This window comes from Python bivittatus, unplaced genomic scaffold, assembly GCF_059951505.1.
Source record: "Python bivittatus isolate LINGU-HERP-01145 unplaced genomic scaffold, Pbiv_v1 ctg000330_np1212, whole genome shotgun sequence".
Classification (NCBI taxonomy): domain Eukaryota; kingdom Metazoa; phylum Chordata; class Lepidosauria; order Squamata; family Pythonidae; genus Python; species Python bivittatus.
The window spans coordinates 41,742,005-41,767,842 of NW_028277058.1; the positions used below are offsets into that span (position 1 = coordinate 41,742,005).

General features: G+C 37.9%; 1 protein-coding gene and 1 long non-coding RNA gene across 3 annotated transcripts in view; one reads left to right on the top strand and one right to left on the bottom strand.

The window, feature by feature from the left end:
• RIC8B (RIC8 guanine nucleotide exchange factor B) overlaps positions 1-21,647 on the bottom strand; it is a 36,357-nt gene extending 14,710 nt beyond the window's left edge. The window contains exons 1-4 of the mRNA XM_007432361.4: positions 21,507-21,647; positions 19,156-19,203; positions 13,118-13,726; positions 7,722-7,816 (exon numbers count right to left, since the gene is read on the bottom strand). Coding sequence (XP_007432423.1) covers positions 7,722-7,816; positions 13,118-13,726; positions 19,156-19,203; positions 21,507-21,584 — 830 coding nt within the window. The 5' untranslated portion in view covers positions 21,585-21,647. The remainder of the gene's footprint in view (positions 1-7,721; positions 7,817-13,117; positions 13,727-19,155; positions 19,204-21,506) is intronic.
• Positions 21,029-24,084, top strand: LOC112541135 (uncharacterized). 2 transcript variants are annotated; one of them, XR_003085175.2, is made up of 3 exons: positions 21,029-21,134; positions 22,013-22,286; positions 23,784-24,084. It is a non-coding gene; the product is annotated as an uncharacterized LOC112541135 (long non-coding RNA). The 2 variants fall into 2 exon arrangements; XR_015796221.1 differs by lacking the exon at positions 21,029-21,134 and adding an exon at positions 21,547-21,678.
• The last annotated feature ends 1,754 nt before the right edge of the window (positions 24,085-25,838 follow it).

Genomic DNA, 25,838 nt, shown 5'->3' on the forward strand with positions numbered 1-25,838 from the left:
ATGCCACAAATTGAGAAAAAGAAGATGAAAAAAAGAAAAAGAAGCAAAGGCGGGCGGGAGGAGGGAGACAGAAAATAGGAAAAAAACTAACCTGACCCCATAATTGAAAACATCAACCACTCAATAACTATCTTCCCCAATATTGACTGAGATGCTAGAACAGGTCATTGCAATCATCTCAATGCACTTTTGGATAAAACTGATTTTTTACACTCATTACAATATGGTTTCAGCCCTGGTTTTGGAACAGAAATGGCTTTGGTGGCCCACTGGATAACATTTGCTGAGGGAGATAGAGGAAAACAACCATGTTGGTTCACAGATTTCTCTATGGCTTTCAATATCATTTGTCATGGTTTCCTTCTGGAATAGACTGAACTAGGATGTGGGAGTGCCACGTTAGTGGTTCCGCTTCGACTCGGATGGTCACTTTCAGAAGGTGGTGCTGTGGCATTACTGTTCTATCCTTGGCAGTTATGTAGTTGGGTTCTTTAGGGCTGTATCTGATTCATATCACATTTCCCCCCAAGTCATTTAGGCCATTAATTTATCCTGTCAGCCTAAACTGATTTGCCGAAAACTATAATTCACTGATTTCAAGTAGCATTGTTATATTCAGATGCTAGTTAAGAATTAGTGACCAGGGTATTTGGATCCTTTGTTTCACTTAAAGCAAGAATTTCACCAAGATGTAGTTACATCGGCCTACTACTACTTCATCCCTTCAGCCCATGCCCTTTTTTACTCCCTTAAAGCAGGACCAATTTAAACTGAAATGCTTAACACAGGCTGGAGACTGAGTTTTACTTTTCACAAAATAATCTGCTTGAAGCAAAACAGAGTGGGCAAAGAACAATAGGATTTTAATTCAGACAAAGAAAGGAAGCTTGGATCTTTTCCATGGAAAGCTCCTTTTTGCTGGTTTCTTATGAAGCAATTGGTGTTCCCAAACACCTACAAAATTAATTTTCTGGATCACTGTGCTCGAGTTATTCTTTTCAATAACTGGAGTCTGGCTTTCTGAACTTTGTCACTCCACCTGACAGCTTTATTTGTGGCAGAGGAGTGTATGAAATTCTCCACCTACCAGGAAGTCACTGACTATGCACAGATCGGCACAATAGTGTTTGCATTCCTCCTCCAGGGGGTAGAAATGCTGCGTATATTATTTTCTCTCTCAGCTCCCTCAAGATCATTAATCACCGAGACATGACATCCACCTACTCAGGCTCTCAGCCCCCTCCTGATAGGCAAACGTGAAAGCAAACACTTCAGCACCAGCAAAAGCTGGGATTAAAATCTTCAGAGTGGGCAAACGTGGCATTTACCATAACTTACGTTCACTGAAATCGTGGGTAGCCGGCTATTTTGTGTGACTGAACGCAGAGAGCCAGAATAATCTGTTTACTATACTCATTCTTAATGAAGGGAGGATCTTTTCAAATTGATATATAAGAACAGATTTAAAGTAATAAAATGAATTCAATTCTCTGAATTCATCTGATTAATTTAAATTTGTATTTATAAATTTAAAAAGATCCTCCCTTCAAATTTATCCTCTGAAGTTTTTTTTCTTAAAAACTATCATTAAAACTATAAAGTGATATCTGAATATACTTTAAAGTCTCCATTCATAGCTTTTTAAAACTGAATTCACAACCCTCTAACAGGCACACTTGAAATAATCACGTTACAAGAGAGAACTAGAAAACAAATGAATGGATAAGATCAGACCCTTATCCATCTAGCCTAACACTTTTCTGACATTCAACAGCTCTCCAAGGTCTCAAGCAGAGGCTTTTTCCATCATCTGAAACGTATACAGTGTGAGACAAGCACTAACTGAATTTATTTTTGAGTAACTTATGAATATTGAGGTCTCTGTCAAACAATCAACATTTTATTTCTTTTTCTGTTTTAGATTTTTTATCCTGCCTTTATTATTTTATAAATAACTCAAGGCAGTGAACGTCCCTAATACGCCTTCCTCCTCCTATTTTCCCCACAACCACCACCTTGTGAGGTGAGTGGGGCTGGGAGAGCAACTGGCCCGAAGTCACCCAGCCGACTTTCATGCCCGAGGCGGGACTAGAACTCAGAGCCTCCTGCTTTCTAGCCTGGTGCCTTAACCACTAGGCCAAACTGGCTCTCTAGTTTTTATATGTCACTTTTATATTTTATATGTCACTCAAGTACACCGTTTCATTGAACTACCTTAATTCTAAAAAATGTGGAGCATCAAGGGATTTTTATTAAGTTCTTACCTGGATATAAATCCTAACTTTCACAACTGCTCCCCCAAAGAATGAAAAGCTGTGCAATGAAAAGTTTAGGTTATCTCCTGATTATTTACATTTGAATAATAATACCAATAAATAAGCTTGGCAGTAAACTACATTATTTTAAAAGATTGTTTAAACATGGTCTTTTCTGTGGTAATTTAAGAATAACAAATCAAGTATCTGATACACAAAGATAAGATTCAACATATGTTCATTTTAAAGTTTTTAATTTACAGGGTTTCAGGGAAAATATGCTATGATTATGGCTGCTTCTCACCTCTGAAGACCTTCTGAAAGAATTTTTAACCAAATAATGCCATTGAGGTTCTTTCCCAGTGCCTGGAGGATATGAGGATCTGGATGGGGAAGAACTGGCTTCAACTCAACCCTACTAAGACAGAATGGCTGTGGGTTCAGGACCTGATCTCCAGATCTGGAGACTTTCCATCGTTAACTCTGGATGGGGTAGCACCACCCCAGAAAGAGCTGGTGTCCAACTTGGGATTCCTCATGGCTCCTGCTGAATGAGCAGATGGGAACCGTGGTCAGAAAGGGCTTTGCATAACAACTCTTGTGCCCCAGTACCCATGGGAGGCACTGCTCACAGTAATTAATGCCTTTACTTCCCAGTTGGACTACTGCAATGCACTCTATATGAACAGCATTTGGAAGATACAACTGGTCCAGAATGTGGCAGCATATGCAGTTTTGGGCACACTGTGGTACACCCATGCAACATCACTTCTATGAGAGCTGCACTGGCTTCCAGTAGCCTTCTGGATGCAATTCAATGTGCAGATTGTTATCTTTAAATTCCTGCATGCCACAGGGCTTGTGAGACTACCTGTGACTACCTGTCTCCAGTGGTTTCTGCCTGTCCCCCCAGATCTGGCAGAGTAGATATCCTTCAGGTCCCTTCTGTGAATCAAGGTCATCTAATGGGACTCAGGAGACATACCTTCTTTGTCATGGCACCTGCCCAATGGAACAACCTTCCCCCTGAGATTCAGATGGCCCCAACCTGTTGCCTTTCTGGAAGACTGCGAAGATTTGGCTTTATGTCAGCAGAACCTGGTATGGATATCTTGTTTCATATTGCCAAGTAGTTGTGAGGTGCCTCAATCCACCCAGAGTCATTGAGAATCAGGAGGCATGCAAGTTAAATAAATAAATATTTAAACAACTGTGATTTCATGTGTTTATATTTTATCTATTTTTTAGTAACTTAGAATTAGTTAAGATGGTCAGCCATATAAAATTACTAAATAAATAGTTCCCCCCAAAGTATCAGAAACAAAAAATGAACACTTTTTAAAAAACAGACCTGAAACAGAGTTGGAGAATATAATATAATCATGTTGGGCATTCTTTATACATGACCATTCTTCCCCCAACTAACATAATCCTATTCTTTACACATCTTCCCCATTTACACATCTATCAATTTCTTTCTTCAGTTTGAAACAGTTTATTATTTTTAGAATTTGGAATTAACTGCCTCATGCATATGTACTGCATATTAATTAACTTAACACTGGGATCCTTGGATTCTTAAAGTTGTTGATGGATCCAAACCCATACTTAACACTGAAATAAAGGATCAATATGGAAACAAAAATATGTACAGCCAGAAAGACTATGAATTATTAAAGGCCATAAAAACTGCCATGCTGGTAAGACCAAGAAAATCAAACATGGTCAACCCAGCTATACTGCTAAGAAAAGGAAGCAGATGGAAAAATCATGCATACGCTTAGTGATACTCAAAAGTCTGAGCTTGATTGCTATGCAAAATTTTAAAATAATTTGCAACAGCCCCTCTAATTTGCTCACAACTCCTGCTATACAGTTTTGTGTCATCTGCAAACTGGATAAGCATTACTGCCCACCTCTTCATTTAAATCATTATTGAAAAAGTTGGAGAGTTCTGGCCACATGATTGAATTTTATGGCACTCTACTTGATAACAGTCCAGTATTGATGGTGAACCAGTAGTGAATGGTTTTCTGGTTGTCAAGTCAGCAGTGGAGCCACCTGTTTGACATACCATCTAGCTCATCTCTAACTAGTTTACTTATCTAATGCCACATGTACTTTGTCAAATTCTTTGTTAAAGCCAACAAATATTAAAGTTACAGCATTCCTACAACCTACTAAGAAAGTTACCCAATCAAAAAATGAAGGAAGATTAGTTTGACAAGATTTGTTCCTGGCAAATCTGTGTTGACTTTTGGTAATAACTATACTGTTTTCAAGTACTTACAGGTCAGTTTCTTTATGATCTGCTCTAACGTTTCCCCAAGTATCAATGGTAAAGGACCTGTCTGTAGTCCTCTGAGCCCTCCTTTCCCCTATTTTTGACAACAGTAACATTTCCCCTCCTTCAGTTATCTGGTATTTCTCCCCTTCTCTAGGAGATTGAGCCAGATTGCCAGCAAATTTCTTCTGTGCTCTAGGACACAATCTGGCCGTGGACGCCTGAGGTCATCCAAGATCAGTAGATATTCCCTAACTCTATCAAATTTGACCAAGTATCTTGCTCCTTCAACAAGCTCTTCACAATTGCCTGCAAGAATGCTTTTTAAAAGATTTTTTTTAATCCCGCCTTTGTTATTTTTATAAATAACTCAGGGTGGTGAACTCCTTCCTTTTCTTAAAGAAGACTAAGCCCAAGCAGGAGTTAGGTAGTCTGCCATTTCTTTCTTATTTGTTTCCTTTCTGTAATCTTTCCTTTTATTTTGAGCTTATCCAAACAAGTAATCTTTCTTTTCTTTAACATTCTTTACTAATCTCTGCTCATTCTGAGGTTTAGCTCTCCTAACATCTTTTCAAGTAACATGGGTTATCTGTATGTACTCTTCCTTGGTGACTGTCCCTCTTTCCATCTCCTGTGTCTTTTTTTATTATCATTACAATTTTTGTGCAACCATACTGGCTGCTTCTGATGTTTTCTGTTTTTTCTCCTTGTTGTAGTGCTTCAGGATGTTAGAAAGTAAGAATACACCAATACAAAACATATATATTTTTGACCTTTTAAACACCTAACTTGTCCAATTGATACATGAACAGAATGCAAGACTCTAAATATGATTGCACTTTAATATAATTCCAACTATATCACTCTTAATCTTTAAGATTAGATCAGGAAAGGTCTCACACTTCAGGAAAGGACTCACACTACTCCAGCCTTGGTCTCCTGACTTCATGTAGAAAATATTGAGTTAGCACATCATGTCTTTAAGTCATGAATTGCTTAATTGTGGTTTAACTGAATAAATTACAACTGGCTGGATTCACACAACCCTGTAACTGAAACTAAGCAAACCACATTATAGCTTAGCATCTGATATTCAGAGTAAAACAGAACATTTTCAAATAATTATGGGACTTCCATATTTGGATCTATTGGACAGAGCTGCAAGGATGAAGTTCCTAACTTCTAGTACTGCTTCTAGTCTCACTACATGGAATGGATAATAAGGAATGTATGGGGTTGATATCTGCAGATAGACATGAGTAGGTAATGGGAGAAGGCCACACAAACTTGATCATGAAGCACAGAAGATTTTATAAAGGATGACATAATAATTGGGGGAGATTATTGAGAGAGGAAAATAAGCCAGGAAAAGCTTTACAAAACATCTATATTTTAAGGCCATGTTTATGCAAGTTCTTTAGCTCTGCTTCCAATTCTAGTCAAAAAATGCTGCAGTTGCAACATTGGGCCTGTTGAATGACTAACAGAAGAGATCAGACAGAACTAAGTATCCAAAGAAACTCACATCTGATAGGCTTTATTTCAGGTGATATCTTTAATGGCAAGGCCAACAGGCCAAAATTTGAGATGTTGGCAGAGAAGGAAAACAAGTGAGCAATTATGCCCCATTCACCTTTCACAAGGTTGGCGCAAAAGGCCACAGCTTCATACTTTATTTGGAACACTAGGCTCAGAAGAAGATCAGCAATGCACAGAGGGGATTCCAGTTGCGGGCAATCCACAGATGGCCCACATATTTGCCATACTTGCTAACTTCTAACACCAGGGGTTGAATCCAGATTTAGAAGCATGCAGCTGGGCTAATAAAAGAGGTCATCCTTCTACCCACACACAGAGAACGCATATCAACAATTCTGTCCGCCTTCCCCAATGCTACATGGGAGGTTGGGAAACTCTGCCGAATAAAGTAGGCTGCGGAGCGGCAGGGGGACCTTGGAATGAGGCAGAAACACTTTCCATGAACGGAACACATACAAGAAGTCTGAAAATTGTGCTACCGATTATTTTATTCGGCAAGGTCTGGCAAATCTGTATGCAGCTTTTGGGGGAGAAAGGAGAACTGAGAGAGCTCTGCTGGTGGATGGGCAAACAAACCTGCATCTGTACCCCACCTGCACGCTCCCACATCTGAATCCAGCCCAACAGCACTTAGCAAAGTAAGCCTTGAGTTGGGTCTCTATTTTCTCTTGAAAACTTATCTAGCCTTAAAATTCTCCCAGGCCAGTCCTTCAGCAGCTAAAGCCACAGGTCACTCCATTCTGAAAAAAAAGATCTACACAAGAAGATAATCTGCTGGGAAAGTTAACTGATGCTTTCCAGAGCATTTGAAATCAAACATTTTAAAAAACACAATTTTTACTAAGCTGAATACATTTTAAAATCACCTATCTGAGGTATGAATATTAATTACAAGCTCTAGCTTAAACAAAGCTCCACTCTTAAGACAACATGGTCTTATTTACTGTCTTGATCCAAAAAGAGGGCTCTATCCACTTCTTAGTATTGCTATGAACAATGTATACGTTACTGTTTAATTACAGCATATCTGGATTTCAGGCTGTGGAATAATACTGTATTTGGGGTAACCTACTAAATAAATGTTTAAAAATTCATTAATTCTATAACCATCCTGCAGTTTCTTACTTTCAAAAAACTGCTGAAGTTTTTTGCAGGCTGCTTTTGAAGTTTTTTCACATGGCTAGCTTCTACAAGCCTAAAACTATAAGTTTACAGAAAAATTCCTTAAATCATAATTATGACAATTCTTTTCTAAAATGTTATTTAGAAAAAACATGATATCTTGGAAGTTATTGGACAAGTCTATATCATAATATTACCATCAGCATAAAAATATAAAGCCTGTTGTGAAATATTAAGTGAGCAAGCTCTCCTTACATTAATTCAGTCTTAAACAAAAGTTCCTGATGGTCAGCCACTCTTTCATTTTGTAAAGTCATTGGAATATAAGTGACTGATTCAAGAAAAGACCAATTATTTCAAAATCTGTAATATTAATCATAATGTTGAGACTTACGGGAGCTGTAGTTCACTACGTATGGAAAGCACCAGCTTACTTACTCCTTTATTTAGACATGACAGATGAACACCAGAACAAACTAGAACACTATTCTAAGAACTACCAGATTTATAATTTCACCAACCTGTGTAATTCTTCAGTTTTATCTTCAGTAGGGCCCAGAGTCAATAAGCAATGACGCAGAATGGCAGTCATATAACGAAATTCATGAGAATCATTCTGTATAAATACAAACACAAATTATGAAAAGGAATATATTTTACAATGAAGGCCACAAAGGAGAAGTTTCAAATCACAAAAACAGTATGTTAAAATAACAAGACAATTGCACTGTAGTATCCTTATCAATCTGAAAGCTCTAGATTCACATACTTTGGACTATTCTTATTTCAAGCTACATGTCCATAAAAGTAAGCCAGCAGTCTTCCTTCCTCCCTCCTATAAACTGCCTCATTCCAGAGCATAGTTACTCATGCAGAATTATGTCACGTGTCCAACACTCTTTTCAACATTAAACAAGACTTAAATAAAGTAACCAATCCTTATAAGTGCCAGGATCCAGCCTCCTGGCTCTGTTTTTTCTAGCATTTCTGTTTAGAATTGGTTAGTTCTACTTACTTGTCTCTTCTAATCTAGCTCATACTACACAGTATATTAGAATTGGTTAGTTCTACTTGTCTCTCTGACTAGCTCATACTACACAGCAAGCTTTGGAAGTAGAATTGTTGATTCAGGCTATACCTCTCTCTGCCACCCTCCATCCACCCTGGCCTTTTGATGTGCTTGATCAGTCTCCAGGAGATTGCCCACATGTGCTCCTTATCCATTCTTCTGTCCGAGAGAGAGAGACTTTCAGTACTGGAAACTATGATTGGCTCTGGATTTGTTTCTTGAACTACATCATGCCTTTGGATTCTGTTCAGGTTCTGCCAGTTTGCTTTTTTAAAAAATCCAACTAGCCATGCTTGAATGATTACTGAAAAAGATTTCTAAGAGAATCCGAATTGAGAACACTTTACTTTTCAAAAACATCCTTGGCATGTACAATAAAAGTTTAGGCACCTCTGGTCAAGTCATCTGTTTCAACAAATCCAGAGGAAAAAAGAAGCTAATACAACCTGTACAGGATAAACAGTTAAGCACAGCAACTTTCTGAAAATGTAGTGTTTATGTATTATTTACTTTTCTTTGTTTACTGTGAGACTTACAAGAGGACCTTTGCACAACTCCAACCCATGCACCAGTTACGAGCATTTTTGTAACTGAAAGAATGAAAAACCTCTTTTCAAGGTTCATGCCTTGGTCATCTTTTGATTGGACTACTGCAACATGTTTATAAGGGGCTGCCATACAAAACTACCCAGAAGCTACACCTGGTCCAGAATGCAGTGGTTCAAGTAGCTAACGGCATCTCTCAGTTTATCTGAGTAACACTACTTACTGCAAGAACTGTGAACTTGTTCCCAGTTGGCTTCCAAGTGCAATTAAAGTTCCTGGTTGTTATCTTTAACCCCAGGACATGGACATCTGTTAGACCAATTTCTCCCAGCTGTTTCTGGTCACCCAATGAGATGACAGGGATACCTTTTGAGTGCCATTCTTGAAGCAGTGTTACAACCAGGCTACACCTTTTCCATTGTTGTCCCTCTCCTTTGGAACAGTGTTCCACCTGAAGTCAGATCAGCGCCAACCTTGCTGACATTTTTTAAAAATTAGTAAAATATAAATAAGTAAATAAGCATGGGATCTGAAATGTGGAGCTTGCAATTTTCAATATATCTCAATTACTTATAAAGTTATGACATATACTAATCGCTTTTTAAAGGATACTCTAAAAAGTCATTATTCAGCTTTAAACGAAAAATACTTGGATATGGACAGTTGGATTGTCCAAAAAAGATGATGTGCACTGAAGCTGAAGAGAGGCTGGATATTTTAGTAAGGCAACAAATGGAAACTTACCACCTTACCGTGGACTTTTGGGGGAGGTATGGTGAACTGAAGACGGCTCTGCGAAAGCTGAGCCAACTACCACGGCAAAGACCAAGGAACTGGTGAGCAGACCGGTTCCTTGGAACCTCTCCGGATAGGGATAGGATGGGAAATCATCCACGTGTGCTCCAGACAGCTGCTCCTTGTGAAGAGACTGCAGGACAGTAGTTTTCGGTGGGTTTGAGTGCCAGAAGACGACAGGATTAGCCATCTTGCTCGCAATTACGGTGGAGCCTTTTAAAGGACACTAAGTTTGTAAACCCCACTTTCTAATCACTTTCAGAAATTGCCTATTAATTATCTTAAAGCTATTAAGAGACCTTCAGAACAACAAGTTTGAAAAGTCTTCATCAGGTGAGTTTATCTTCAGCTTTGAACAAAAGAAAAAATCAATTACAAGCTGAAGAAAGAATTTGAAATAAATAGCAAAGAGCTAAATAAGATTTTGATCTAAGAAAGTCATGAATGGATTAAGGGTCCATATAAATTTGGAACACTGACTTTTACTATAACATTTTGGAATTAACTATACAAAATGAACAACTTCTCATGGGAAACAGACTTATTTTGGCTATCCTGGCTATTGCAAGTCATAACAAAGATAAGTAATGATTTTAGAAACTAGACACTAGAGAGTACTAAAGATTTTAAGCAGAAGAAAAAAATACAAGCCTGATGTCAGTTAATACTGAGACTTACAAAATGTTACAACATTGGAAATATTAAAGGAGATCTTTGAAGAATGGAGCCAGAAATTAGTAACTATGATATTAACACTGTCAGTAATTATGTCTGCTTCTATGGACAGACCACGTTTAAAAGATGCTAATGAAGGAATGACAGATATGGAACAAATTTTATCTGACAAGATGGAGAAAGTACAGAATGTGGAACTACAAATGACAAGTTAAGAGAATGATTTGGAAAAGAACGCTTTACTGGATATACAAAAGAAACTGGCTGAAATTTTAAAAATTAAAAGAGAAATACAAATAATAAATCAAGACAATGGCCTGGAAGACATTTTCTTATTGAATCTACAAAAGAGGCTTGTTAAAGCCTTGAAGAAATCTGTGTGATGGGATAAATTAGAATTGAACAGAAATCAAATCCTATGACAATATTTGATTGAATTAAAGATTAAGACTGTTAGAAGTAAAAGGAAGGAATATAAAGTTGGTTTATTTGATCAAGGTTAAAATGAGCCTTTTTTTTTTTTTTTTGCAATAGTCTGGCAACCCTTTATGGACTTTTTGTGGACACCAGAATTGAAAAGTTGATGTTTTATGGATTTACTTATATCTTTTATAAGTAAATATAATCCATGGGATATGGCATGAAGAAATATCTGTTTAACCTTATGAGGATGAAGAGTTATTAAACCTATTTATATTTGTTGTGATGAAGGTTGGAAGTCACTTCTTTATATATTTTTCTTTTTATTATATTTTCTTTTTTCTTCTTTCTTTTCCTTTTCTTTTTTCCTGCACTTTTTATTCTTTTTTCCATTCTTTTCTCTTTCTCTAAGTTTAGCTTGTATTAGTTTTTACTATTGTAATTAAAATTCTTAATTAAAAATTTATTAAAAAAAAAAGAAACTTACCACCTTACTTGGAGGTAAGTTTCATACTGTTGCCTTATTGAAATATCCAGCCTATCTTCAGCTTCTCTGCCTGTCATCATCTTTGGGACCTTAGCTTCTAGAATAAAGCATTTACAAGAAAAAAAGATAAAAACTTTGGACTTGAATATTGCTGAAAATCTGTGGTGAGATCTCAAATATGCAGTGCATGCAAGGAAGTTATATTTTTGATTAGAAGAACAGAGAACTATTTGTGGACTAGAAGAGTTCTTCAAGGAAAAGTGGGAAACAATTCCCAAAGTGAGAATACAAAGACTCTTAGCTGGCTGCAGAAACTGTTGGAGCTGCGGAAGCTTTTATTTCTGCCAAAGGAGGTGTTACAAAGTACTGGCTGGAAAAGTGTCCAAACTTTTGCATCTATCATATTCACTATTGTCTTATTCTGAATCTATAAACCATGTCCAAATTTTCAGAAAAAAAGTTTAATTTTGAAGTAAGGTTAGGTTGCATCAGTATCTGTTTACTGAGGGATTCACTAAAACATACAATTTAACCAGAGATACCTAACCTCTTACATACAACTGTATGTGTTTACTGAAACTGCAAGGTGTTTTCTAAAAATATAATGGGATGTTTAGACTACAGTTAGAATAAAATAACTCTGTTATAGGGGAACTATTTGTCCTACTACCCAAAGTTGATATTCAAAACAAGGAAACACCTGTTACTTTAAAATTTTTAAAAGTTGCACAACTAGATTGACAGACATTGCATTGATATTGGTAATGAATTTCTGCTCCCTCCTTTCCAATTTATTTTATCCCCTCCCAATAACATGAACACAAACGGCTGAGAACCTATTGTTTTCAGGCATACTTTACTGCAACACCCGGCAATCCCAGTTAATATGGGAAATGAAAGTAATGGTGGTAACTGTAGTTCATCAATATTCAGATGGCTTCAGATCACTAGTTTTGACTTCCATTCTCCATATTTAGGTTCCTGACGTTTCTCCTTTGGGGTATAAATGATGGTGGAACGTTGTCAAGATGCACCCATTGAATTTTACCATTCAAATACTTTATTGGAAGTATACTAAGTTCTGGAAAAGTGACACCTAGAATTATTAGTTTAAGTATTATTTTTCTTCTCCATACTGCACTACAATATATTTCTCTGAAATTCTTACCTACTGACATTTACCTGACTCTATCTGTTCAATTAAGGTTTCTTTATTATAGAAATAATTCTATCTATTAGGGATGTGGAAGGTTGTAGATTCAATTCCAGAAAGGTGCTTCAGAGCATGAGGTGACAAAAAAGTAGCAACTGACACCAAGCCTTTAAAATGAGTGCTGCGTGATTCCAAAGGAAGACTGAGCTGCTTTAAAGAGTTGCAGACAGAAGCTCTGTTCATGTTCTCATTCATGCTGAAGTATCTTTTTGGAATGAAATCTGAAAGACTGTACAGCCTTACTCTCTATTACTTGCTTATTGTGCATACTTTGGCTGGCTTATTCATAAGCCTTGAAAGTATCCCTTTGCAACAATTTGCTATACTAACTAATGTACACAATGAAAGAAATGTACATATTTAACAAGGAGCTGTGGGAATACTTATTGGATATGTTTGCAAACAAGTAAAGGAAAGAGCTACTTTTTCCACTAGTCAAACTGTATTTCTTGGCTATGCTATTTGCAAGCCAATGCCATGGAGAGCAAATATATCCTTTGGTATTCCTACATCGGTTGAGATGAAGTGTTTTGTTTGCAGAACTACACTGCTGCCACTTGAGAATGAAAGAGTCCAGAACAGTGGCACAAATCATTGTCTGTCGGCCTGCCTGCATCTCTGGGCTGTACAGAACTGCATCTACAAACATCAGCCCAGGAATCTACAAACACAGAAATAAATATAATCAGAATGATCTCAATTGAAGCCTTACCTCACTATGTACATTCCAGCTGTCAAGAGTGACGTTAAAGAGAGCTTTCAACGCTTCAATGGCACAATCTGTTTCTTGAAGTGACAAAGGTGACATTTCCTGGTCTTCAGCTGTGAGGTACTTATCTGTCCATGTTATGCTAAATGCACTTTCCAAGGCCTGAGTCAACAGGGGCAATCCCTGGAGGTCATTACGCAACTGGGATCTGATATCTGTGTGCAGGAGGGAGAGGAGGAAGAGGAGACGTAGATCAAAGCACTTAATGTCTTCCACAAATTGCTGATCCTTGCACTTTCTCAGAAGATTGCAAAGCATGGCTGCCAAATTCAGTTCTAAGCTCAGTTTCTGGGCAGCTGGGCTATTAAAAACAATGTTGCAAAGGCATTTTAAAGCTTCCACTATGACGGGAAAATCAGTCACATCCTCCAAATGATCCTCCAGAGTATCCAGCTTTGCTAGCTTCATCAAGGTCTGCATGTTGGTCTTTGTGGTTACAGGAACTAAGACTTTCTTGTCTCTTGAGAGAATGCGAAGAGCTTCTAGACAAGTGACTCTATAGGATGTGTTTATATCTTTATTTAATAGTTGCAATATTCCTTCACATAGTTGCTAAATAAAGAGGATGGAAAAAAGACATATCATTTCCTCTGGAATATATCAAATCCATAATCTACCTCCAATCACAAAGTTTTAATTATCTTCATAATGTTTATTTATTGTGTACTCTACCTGGTTTATTGCTAGGAAGTTATTTCAATAGAAAACATACAAGTAAAGAATACATTAGATATTAAATCCATCAACAAATGAATTCAAGTAACATCAAAAGTACGTATATTGCAGCTTTTCATTGGCATATCAATTGCCTGTTTCCTGAACAATTACATGTTTCTGAATATAAGGATATAGTCATAGGAACTCAGAATTTTAAGTAAAAAGAAAAAAGAAAATTATACTGTGCAGTGGTAACCTCCCTTATGGAACACATTTACTAATTACCCATACATCTGATACATGGCCCCTCTGTACATGTCAGTGTTTGCTTTAAGCATTTGTGGCCACATTAAATGCTAAGAAATCCATAAAAATATATAGTGGTTTGCAATATTTCTAAATAGTAAAGAAAGTTTTTTTTCTCCCCCTGTATTACTTGCCCTACTGCCTGTTCTATCTGTTAGGGATGTGGAATGTTATGGATTCAATTCCAGAAAGGTGCTTCGGAGCATGAGGCAACGAAAAAGTAGCAACTGACACCAAGCCTTTAAAATGAGTGCTGCGTGATTCCAAAGGAAGACTGAGCTGCTTTAAAGAGTTGCAGACAGCAGCTCTGTTCATGTTCTCATTCATGCTAAAGTATCTTTTTGGAATAAAATCTGAAAGACTGTACACCCTTATTCTCTATTACTTGCTTATTGTGCAAACCTTGGCTGGCTTATTCATAAGCCTTGAAAGTATCACTCAAAAAACTAACTCCCACCCTCCAACCAACAACAAGTAGATCTGAGACCTTGTTTACTCTGAACAACCAGCTGTTATAACAAAGACACTGACTAAAAGAATACAAACTAAGCTTCAGAACCAGGGCATGTCCGAATGTTCATATTCAGTCTTTAGGCTGTTCTCCATTTCTCACCCCTATTTGGTGTTTTGTGAGATGAAAACTCTAACACCTCAGTTAAAAACTTGTATTTCTCCAGTAACATGTATAGACAGCTTCATCCTTATGAATTTCCTGCTTGAATCAAGAAGGGTTATATCCCAAATATGATCCATTTCACTATTGTGCTTGGTTGGTGTTGTTTTGGCTACTTTTGTGCAAGCATACACTGCAAATAATCACTGTCAAGCAAAGAGAAACAGCTTATTACATTTATTACTGTCCAAGACTTAATTTAGAAATATATTCCAGAATAGCAACCATCTAGCTGAGCTTGACAGTTATTACTATCAAAACTACATACATGAAACCAAAATAAAATGAACTGATCTGCAGTAAACTCCTTCCACAATTTGGCATGTTTCTTCTTTAGAAACAAGCAGTGTATTGCAACAGGGTCAAATCACTGGAAAGCAAAATGCAAGACCCCAAAGTATCCAACTCAAATGATGTCACCTGGCACACTGCACAGGCAGTCCCCAGTGTTTTGGTTTTACCAGGATTTGTTTGCCAAGTACATGATGTTCCTTGTCTCCCACATAAATGATAATTGGCATCATGTCATGCTGGACTGGCTTAAGATTTTGTAATTCATTATTATGCTGAGGTCTTTTGACCCAGGGCCTTCTTGATTCTAAGTTCTCAATTGATTTTAATTAAATCCTCCATAGGAGGTTCATCAGATAGACATGTTTTTAAATTTATTGAACTCAATATAGGCTTGTAGCTTTTCACTAGGCAATATGGTTATAATGAAGTACGTGAGAACTCTAGGAATAAATTAGATAATAAATTAGCTGCTCTCACCCTTTCCAGCTTCTCTATAACTCACTCAAACTCTGGATGGGTCAACAACATGCCCACTGTTGACTATATGGCACAGAACAAACTGAGACTACAAGAAGAGATTAGCTAACCCCTAGCTGCTAGTAGCCCTGATATTAGCAATCACAATTTTAACTGAGTTCAGGTAGACAAAGGATGGAAAAAGCAAAAAAGCATCCTATCCTGATAAACCATTGTATGTTAATTTGCTAGGCTCATATACTGTGCTAAGCCCTAAATCATAATTTACAAAACACAGTGGCCAAATTCATGCACCACATTCAGCCTAACACAGCGTTTCCAAACCTGGATTCCACTGTTCTCAGCAAATATCTGAGAAAGTTTAATCTAAATAGCTGTAGGACACCAGCTTGGGGAAGCCTATCTTAGAATGGTATGACCAGGCCCTAAACAAGAAAGTTCATTAGCAGAGGGTCTGATCTTCGATTACTGTAATATGTCGTTGTCTACAGCAAGCTGCATCTACAGAAACAAGGCTTGATGAATCTTAAAAAGTGGGCTTTCTGGCATGTGACAGTTTCTGATGCAATAAATGGATTAGTTTTTAAGGGACACCAGGATGATTTGTGACTTTTACTCCAACAGGTTCATATGACTTCCTGTGAAACGGCTGACAAAGAACATGGATGGTAATTGCTGCCCAAAGACTGCTGCTTTTTACAAGCTATATATAAAATTAAAATACATCAAGAGGATTTGTAATTATGTTAAAACAACCAAGAAGGATGGACTTTCAACCTCTGGGTACTACTGAAAATATTAGGGTTTAATTTATAATGGTTTGGATCACAGAAGTTCCTTGAGTGTAGTTTTAAACTACATGCTGGTCATTTGGGTTCTAATAAAGAAATATACTTTCCAAAATGTTACCAACCACAATCAAATAACTCTGAACTGTCTGGGAATTGAGGTGAGACAAGGCAAAAGGGCAGGGTAACATGGGCACAGACCTCCATAAATAGTTAATTTACACCTTACAGTAGTAAATGGCAACAAGAGTTAAGCTAGCCATATTTGTTTTAAACAACTATTTAAACCATTTCCATGGTCAACCTATTACCAAATTAATGAAGACATAAAAGAGTTTAAAGTTTAAGCTAAGCAGACAGCCCTAAAATGTAGTTTTAGCAGCAGAATAAATGGATGATTAGAAAGAACTAATGATAAATTATTTAGTGGAAATAGAATCTAATCTACCCTTTTTAAGTTCTGATAAATTCATTAAGTAGATCAGTGGCTGGGATCATATAACATGCTAATTATAAAACTATTGTGCTTGTTTCTGGCTTAGAATGATTATATGAACAGATAAATAAATCACGTTTAAGGAAAGTACGTCACTTTGAAACCATGGTTTGCTTTAGCTTATTAATTGCAACTATAATTTAGTGGTATATGGAAATGCCAATACTGTACATAATTTGTGTTTTCTTAGTTTTTATGCCTTGACCAAAGCTTTAAATTATTTGAGATCCAAGGTAAGAACAGTGAAAATGAAGAGGAAACAAACCAGGAGTTGGCCAATTAAGCAATTTGCTTATCTGCAAATACATGCCTTTTGTATCTGCACAGTTCTCTGGTTTCTAGAGAATGCAGGTAGCCTAACACCGCATGTTCATACTCGGTTCCTGTTTTCAGGATTTATTCCTCCAGCAGCTTTCTCTTCTGTAATCTTAAATCACAAGTATCAGTCCGACTAAATATAAGTGCATACTACAATTAGAAGAAATCCAATAGCATTTCTCCAGAGAAATCCAAGATTGCAGGAAGCTTAGGACTCAGGTGAAAAATACTAACTCCTGGGAATAGCAAAGGTCTGAGATTTATTAAACATTAACTAGATGCTAGCAGTGTTGAAAGCAGTTCTTTTACATGCAACACTTTTGCTGGCAAGTGTGAGAGTTTTGTAATAATTATTCAGAGACTTGTCTATAATTTCCATCTTCTTAGGTGCACTATGAAGCTCTCAAAGGAACCGTGAATTTTGTTTCACTATGTTCTTCTGATCTTGATGTCTTTTGGAGGTGGGGCTCTCTTCTACATCCCAATACTTATTTTCTAGATTCATCAAAGACCTAGATAGTGTGGCTATTTCTAAAATGCTAAATCACCAATTTAGGAATGTTTGTCCCAAATATATTCCAAAGGGTTCATTATGTTTTCAAGCTATGCAATACAAACAATACAAACCTTCCCTTACAATATTTATTTCTACTGTCTACTTCTAATAGAATAGGATGATTTGGTATTAATGTCTCATATTCTATGAAAATATATAAAGTAAAATTGTTCTCAATACCAATCATCTGCAAAAACTATTCTGAAGGATAGAATTTCCATTTGTATCACTTTTTTTCCTATGATTAGAATACAGGTACCATGACTCCAATGCACAGAGAAACTCAATGTGCATAAAAGAGTTTTCCAATCAGGAACATGTGTGCATACAGCGTAAACGAAGATGGACCTAGAGTTACTAGAAAATGTGTGTTTGGATCACACAATGCAGAATCAGCCTGCAGTTACCATTAATTTATCTACTTTTTAAGAACATCCTGACTCACCAACAATACTCCAACATTCCAATGTTCATAATGTTATGAAAACCATTAAACTAAACAACCATCCATTTCTTTTTAGATCACAGTCATGACTTAGACAAAAAAGCTTCAGAAGCGAACAAGGAAATTAAAGAACTCATGTGTTTTTACAATGCTTGACTCTTCCGTGGGAATGAAATGTTGGTTGTTAATATTATCAATTACTTGTCAAATCTGAAAAATGTTCATGTGTTATTCTGTACCCTCAAGTACAGCAACATAATTTTACTGCTGTTGTAAAAGCTATCAGCTTCAATCACATGAGTATTACTCAGTCAAACCGAATTGTATATATGAAAATATCTTTTAACATTTGCACAAAGCAAATTGTCATAGCCAGACAAGGAACACATTTCTTTCTCCTTCAAGATCCAGCTTCCAGTGTCTTCTCTGTCGTGCGTCAACTGCATAGACAACAACAATAGTGCATCTCATCACAGAAAAGTGCTGTCACTGTTAAGTTCTATTAAACCTGCAGCCCATCAAAACAGTGTATTTACCAGTTTTCTCATATTAATCTGACATAACTTTAAATATATTAAATGCAATATATACTGAATTTAACTAAAATTATTAATAAAAAGCAGTAATAATCCATTTTGCCACAGTCCTAGTTTCAATGTATTTCTACTACATCAAGAACACCACATACAGTAATAGGATTCTGCAAATCCTTTGAAAGAGGTGGTTCAGAAGATACAGAGACACATAGAAACTACAAACTATTACAGCAACCAACTCTTTTTTTCAGATGCCTGGTGAAATGAATTGGCTATGCTTGCACACCTGTAGAGAGACAGTAGGAAGCAGCTTTTCAAAGCAGCCACATCTCCTGCAAATTTTGATACCCCTCTTTGAAGGATCTGCACAGTCCTAATGCATAATATGTGCCAAAAATGCACACACTTTTTAAAGACCAGGGTTAAGATGCTTACCTTTCTTTTTTCTTCATCTGATGACTCAAATTTGAAAGTGGCCCTATTCTAAAGAAATAAACAAAATTCATTTTTTTAAAAAATGTGAATATACATTTTTCATACAGGCTTACACATTTAATTTTGCCAAAACACACTAATTCAATATCTGAACCTTTACCAAAATCATTTGGAAAAGATTCAAGCCTTTCACTTTAACTGAGTGAACTTTTATTTTTGAATTAATCATGAATACAGATTAGCTAGCAATTTCCCTTTTATATCTATGTTTAAATGGAGAAATAGAAATCTGAGGCATCCTTAATAAATTTTTTTAGAATTATGAATAATCATTCTACTGTTGGACAGAGCAGCCCTAACCCACTTAGGACTGCTCAGTTAGTGACTCTTCACCAGGCAGTTACTTGACATCCAAACTATTACCCTCTGAAATGCCAGCCTTAATACTCTGACAGTGCAACCCTAAGAATGTTTGCTTAGAATGAATCCCATCAAGCTCAGAGGGATTTATATAGGATTGCTCTACAAGAATTATTATCAATAGAGCTATCAGCAAAAGGCCCTTGCTGAGACAGTGCCAAGATGGGTTTTGCAAAGTATGAGTTCATGGACAACAGGTTACCATGACTATTAGCCATGGCAACGAAATGGAAGCTAGAATTGGATATGCCTATTAAAATATTCAGCAGTGAAAGAGTTATTGCATCAATACTTTTCAAATACGAAGCAAGAAGCATTGGATAATTTAATCCCCATACAAACACCTGGGACTACTCTGTACAAGTAATAATATGTTCTAGTACAAACTACAGGATGCGTTTTCTGAGTTACAAAATGCTTTGAGAATACCCATCAAGCAATAGATATTTCAACCAGGATCCTACAGATTACTTTAACTAGACATTTTAATTACCTTCACAATGCACTAGCAAGCAACGTCGATTAGTGGAGCAGTGTTGCTAGAGCTGGCTCACTAGTAGCTAGGCAACTACCTAGGGGGACCAGCTGAAGCTTTAAAGGTAACCTTGTGTAGAGGAGTACCCAAAGGACTACAGAGACTTAATTCCTCAACTCATAGCACAGAAAAAACAAACATCAGTCTATATCTAGCTAAATGAGGAAGTCTGCTTTCCATTCTTCATGCTAGCCAAAAAAAAAAAAAAATCCTAAAAATGGGGAAAGTTCAAAGAGAAAAGGTGCTAAAAACATGACCCTGGAGAAAAACAATTACTTGTTTTCATGGGACTTGATTTTTGACAATTTTTTGCCTCAGAAGCTTCACTTTTACACAACATAATTATAGTTCTAATTGTTACAGAACCTTTACTGTGGTTAGTAGCATCATGCAGTTTTTCTACAGCCTTTCTTGAATTCATTAAAAAAGTTTGCATTGTTGTATGCCTACACAGAAGAGGAAGCAATCCATGACACTAAAGGAAGTGGGGAAGAGCTTATTAAGAAAATGTGCATTATAATCTGGAAAAATGTAAATATTCAAATAACAGAAATTACAGGCTACAATAATGATGGTGATTGCCACAGCAGTACTGGATGTTGGGCTGAAGATGACAGCCACGGTGGTAACCCCAAGAAGGAAAAATTAAAGAGCACTGACTCAAAAAAGAAAAAAAATGCAATAATGAGACAAAAGAATGTTATTACTGGGAAAGATGCAAGAAATGTATTAAGCCCTATAAAGAAAACACCTTTGGTGCAGATGATAGGCAGAGCTGAACACTTATATTTGGTGGAACAAAAGATCAGTTTGCCGTTGCGCGGCATGGCATGAAGGAGGCACGGAGGTTGCAATCCTATGCACTATTACCCAGAAGCAAAGAGCAATTTGCTGGGAGAGGGTGGTTATGCCCGGGACGTCCTCCAGAGAGCCACACGGGAGAGTCAGCTTCACCCAGCCAGAAGCACTGACAGCTGCAGATGGATGATGGACGCCGTGGATCAACACAGCTGGGGGGCACCAGGTTGGGGAAGGCTGAGGGATCTCATTCATTAGCCGGCTAACCTCGGAAGCGGGGAGGAGGCTCCCTCGCTGCCTCTGGCCCTTCTAACGCAGCTCGGGGACCCCCAGGCGGGGGGCTTGAGGAGGATGCTCGGAGGACGGGCAGGAGGAGGGGTGGGGACTACCCCGAAGGCTGCTCCATTCTAGCATCGTCCAAGGGCGCGTGGACTGCAACTCCCATCTCCCCAGTGCGCCAGACAGCTAGACTTAATCCGGGTGGGGATTATGGGCGTTACCTCCCCCCACACCTGGAAGGCTGCCCCAAAGGCTACGGGCTCACAAAGGGGGGCGGTGTCGTTAAAGGAGAGCGGCGCTAGCGGGACGCCGTCAATACCTGCTCATTGAAGCGGCTCAGGACCTGCTCAGCCCCGTCTCGCCCTCCGACCGCTGCCAGCGCCGCTTCCACCGCCATTCTTGAGTAGGGCGCGGCCGGACGGCCAGCTCGTTCTCACGGCCAGGCTTTTTTTTTTTAAACCCTTCTACCTTTGACCTCGAATGACGCCACGGTAAGGCCCAGCAACTGCCCCCCCGGAGGCAAGGGTGGGTTCCGATTGGGTGGCAGGAAGCCGAGCAGACGGGTGAATCACCTGCTATTGGTTGAATGCTGTTTACTTCGGAGAGGGGAGGGATGATGTGGCAGAAATGGGCGTGGCAGGTCTTAGCGGGGACTACATTTTCCGGCAGCCTTTGCTGTTCCACTTGGGGACGTTGGAAAGGGTGTAATGCATTGTGGGCCTTTTCTCTGTCTGGCGGAGCGTTGTACAATAAAGGAAAGGAGGGAGATGGGTGCGCTGGGGCTCCTTCGCATTAGAATTGAATTCGTTTATTCTCTTCATTTAGGGCTCCATCAAAGCCAGGGTATCTTTTCTGCAATCAGTGCGAGAGGCTCTGTGTGTATACGAGCGAAAAGCACAATACCTTGTGTTGTCGTATTGAATTACACGGGGCTTATGTCACCGCTTCCTCATCCAGTGATCTGAAACTGAGCTGGACTTCAATTTCTCTCGCCCCCTCCCCTCCCAGCTGGCTCGGGTTTTCTTTCTTCTGTGTGCGCATCTCCCGCCCATACTAGCAGGATCACCCTGACCAATGGCAAGGCTAAACACGCCACAGTGTAAGTGGAAATTATTTATGAGATGAGAATAGGATTTTACTTTTGTTCCGTGGGGGGGGAGGATCTTGAAAGTCTCTGTATTATCTATAACTGGAAGTAGTTCTGATGAACATGCAGGGCTTTTCACAAGAATACACACACATACACATATTCTGTACACACCCTGCACACACATACATACATGACAGCCAGTTTGGTATAATGGTTAAAGTATCAGGCTAGAGATGGTGAGTTCTAGTCCTGCCTCAGGCAAGAAGCCAGCTGGGCGACCTTGGACCAGTCACTCTCAGCCCCAGGAAGGAGGTGATGGCAAACCACTTCCGAAGTACAGTATCTTGCCAAGAAAACTGCAAGGGCTAGTCTAGGCTCATGGGCACCCCTCAAAACAGTATGCATGCATACAAACATATGCACTCTTCCTCTCCTCTCACCTCCCCTCCAGTCTCTACTTTCCACCATTTTGAGTTCTTGAGAATTCGAAGGCTTGCATGCTCTTTTGTGACTAACTTGACCAATAAAGGTATTGCTGAAATGAAGATGATGGGATTTTTCTTGTAGCCAAAACAGCAAACCATGTATTTTTCTTTTTCTTGGCCATTCCTAATACAATAATGATTACTGTATTTTCATTTCCATTTAACCTCAATCCGTAAATGAAAATATTAACACTTCCTGTTCCAGGTGAAGTGGATTATAATCCACAACAGACTATTACCTGACTTAATTATTACCAGACTATTAACTATGTTAATAAATGTGTTGATCTGTTAGAATCCCTGATACAGTTTTTGCTGCAACATATTCATACACAGTCAATTCTCTGGACAAATTTAATTATTATTTTTACTTACTATGGATACCGCTTGTTCAAGGGGCATCTGGATCACAATTTCATTGAAACTATTAAACTATTTGGTTTAAATCCTTGTAGATCAGCTGAAGAGATTAACAGTTACTTAATATTAATTTAAGTAATGTCCCCACCCAAAGCCAATCTTCCTAATAGTGGAAAAAAGAGTGATGATAAATGTCCTTCACTTTATTTTTTGAATTAAAAAAAAGCTATCAGTTTAACAAAGCTTTGCACTGTCTAGCTAATCATTTGTCCTCACTATAAAAGATATGGAGCACATGTAAGGATAAATTTAGTAGTAATTTCACTAATTTTCTAGCAAGTATACCTAGATGAATGCAAACTGCTCCTAAATATATTACCTTGTGGGAATCTCCTATTCAGTTCAATAAATCCAGAAAACAAATGCAAAGTCATTACAGTGTTCATTCATACATTTTCCAAAAGCTACATGTGGGTCCTTCACTATCTTCTTTTTATCTGTTTGTCCCCACAAATTGTTTTTAAAGTTCCAATAATCTGTTTGAAAGTTGCACAAGACTTATGAGCTACCAACTGATTTTCTTTCCTGCATCTGTGGAAAGAAACCAAAACTGAGAAATCACCTTCTGCTTTGTGGATATCACATAAAATTTGTTTTCCAGATTGTGGCAGACAGAATATTTTGAAGATCACACTTGGAAGGATTTTCAAGCCCTGATGGAAATTCATAGGAAGGAGTTTGTTCACGCAACAGCGGCTGCCTCAACAGAGGCAACAGGGAGAGGCTTAGTTCACCTAGCAAGCTTGAAGAACTTGTTTATTTTTCTCATGTTGACCGAACATATCTTGAGGTTATGATGTGGGCAACTACCAAAGAAGTAACTTTTTCCAGCACTTGCGTAGTGTACTCATCCATTAAAACGTAAATAAAACTTAGAGAAGAAGCATGTGGTTATACTTTCTAGCCATTTCCAAACCTGCTGCACAACAGACATGAACTGCAAAGTACAGGTAGTCCTCTTTTAACAACCATTTACAGTTACGGTAATGAAAGAGTAACTTTATGACCAATCCTCGCATTTATGACCTTTGTAGGTCTGTAAAGCAAAGGAAAGCTGAAGTAAGATCATAAGCATAATCATGGTTTCATTTATTGACTGCTTTGCTTAATGACCAAGTTGCTGGTCCCATTTGTCACTAAACGAGGACGATCTGTATTAGTTTTTTGGCAGAAACTGCCTTTCTCAAGATTTTATAGTAGGCTACTAAATGGGGTGAGAGACTGGTCAGCAGTGCATTTTAGTACATGTGTGAAGTTGTGAGAAAAAGAAAGTTAAGGATCACAATCTGAATGAGAAAATGCAGAATAAATTCCATTTTCTTCTTTGAAGATTGGAGGGTTCCACCAGGTACATACTATATGTTTTCTGATATTAGCTAGATTTAATCTCTGCAAGTATTGCCAGTCAACTTCAGAAGCTTTGGGGATCAGTCACAGCAGCACCGATGAGCTGAAGAAGATCAGAATCCATTTTGTTAAAGGCTAGTGACCTTCAGAGCAAGTAGATATCTGAATTAAAAAGTTGGATTTATTTGAGTCAATGTAGTTTTCGTTGCTATGCCCCTGCTAAGTCTCCAACCCTCCAAGAAAACATAAAGCATGGTCCATTTAGTGTTGTGTCACACAGTGGCCAAACACATACATATATTTACAACATGGACAGGAGGGCAAAGGCTCATTTCCATTGTTGCTCCATGACAACTGTTATTTAAGGTATGTTGCCTGTGATACCAGAGTTAATAAACAACCATAAAACCTAGATGTTACTGATAGCCTGATCTTCCATAAATTTGTCCAGGTCCCTTTTAAAACTATCTAAATTGGTTACTTCACCATATTTGATGGCAGAAAATTCCACACTTCATTAATTTTGCAAACGTAATGCAAACCCATTGGCAATTTCTGTGTAAATCTTCATACATACAAGGAATTGCTGTACCACAAAGAAAGCCAAATGATGATTTCACAGCATTTATTATATAGGTGTTAACAGGAAATTAAACAAAAAAAACCTTTGTAATTGTGTTCACATTTCATAGGAATAAAGTCAAAGCAAAAGCACATGTTTTGAACGCAGAGTCCAAATTCAGTGCTAGGCACCTGTAGTTGAAAGATCTTAGAGACACTGCAGAGACCTTAGACCAAAGGAACTCTGTATAAAGAAGCTTTATATAATCATATATACGTTCATTGTATCACATATAGACTCAATAGCTGTGTTTACTAATCCATAATTTATTTATTTGTGCTTAACTGAATTAGCCTAATTGGCTGGTTCACACTGAACTATAAACAAGCCAATCACATTTCATCTTAGAATGGTGTGCAAACCCTGTCAACAGATACATCATCTAACGGTGGAAATGATTGGATCACAGGACAATAAGACTTGGATTCAAAGCTAAATGAACTTAAAGAAATTCACAAAAGGAAACTTTCATCTTCCTCCCCTTCTCAAGACTGGGATACATACCCAGCAACTGGAGATGAGTGGATGAAGATAACTATCATCAATTAAATTGGTATTGCCATGGGAAACATCTTTCAAGAAAGGATTTGCCAGTGTACCATCTACTTCCAGAAGTTCCAACTTCATATTATCATGAGTGATACCACTATACAGAGTCAAATGCTATAGTCTCCAAACTATCTGATA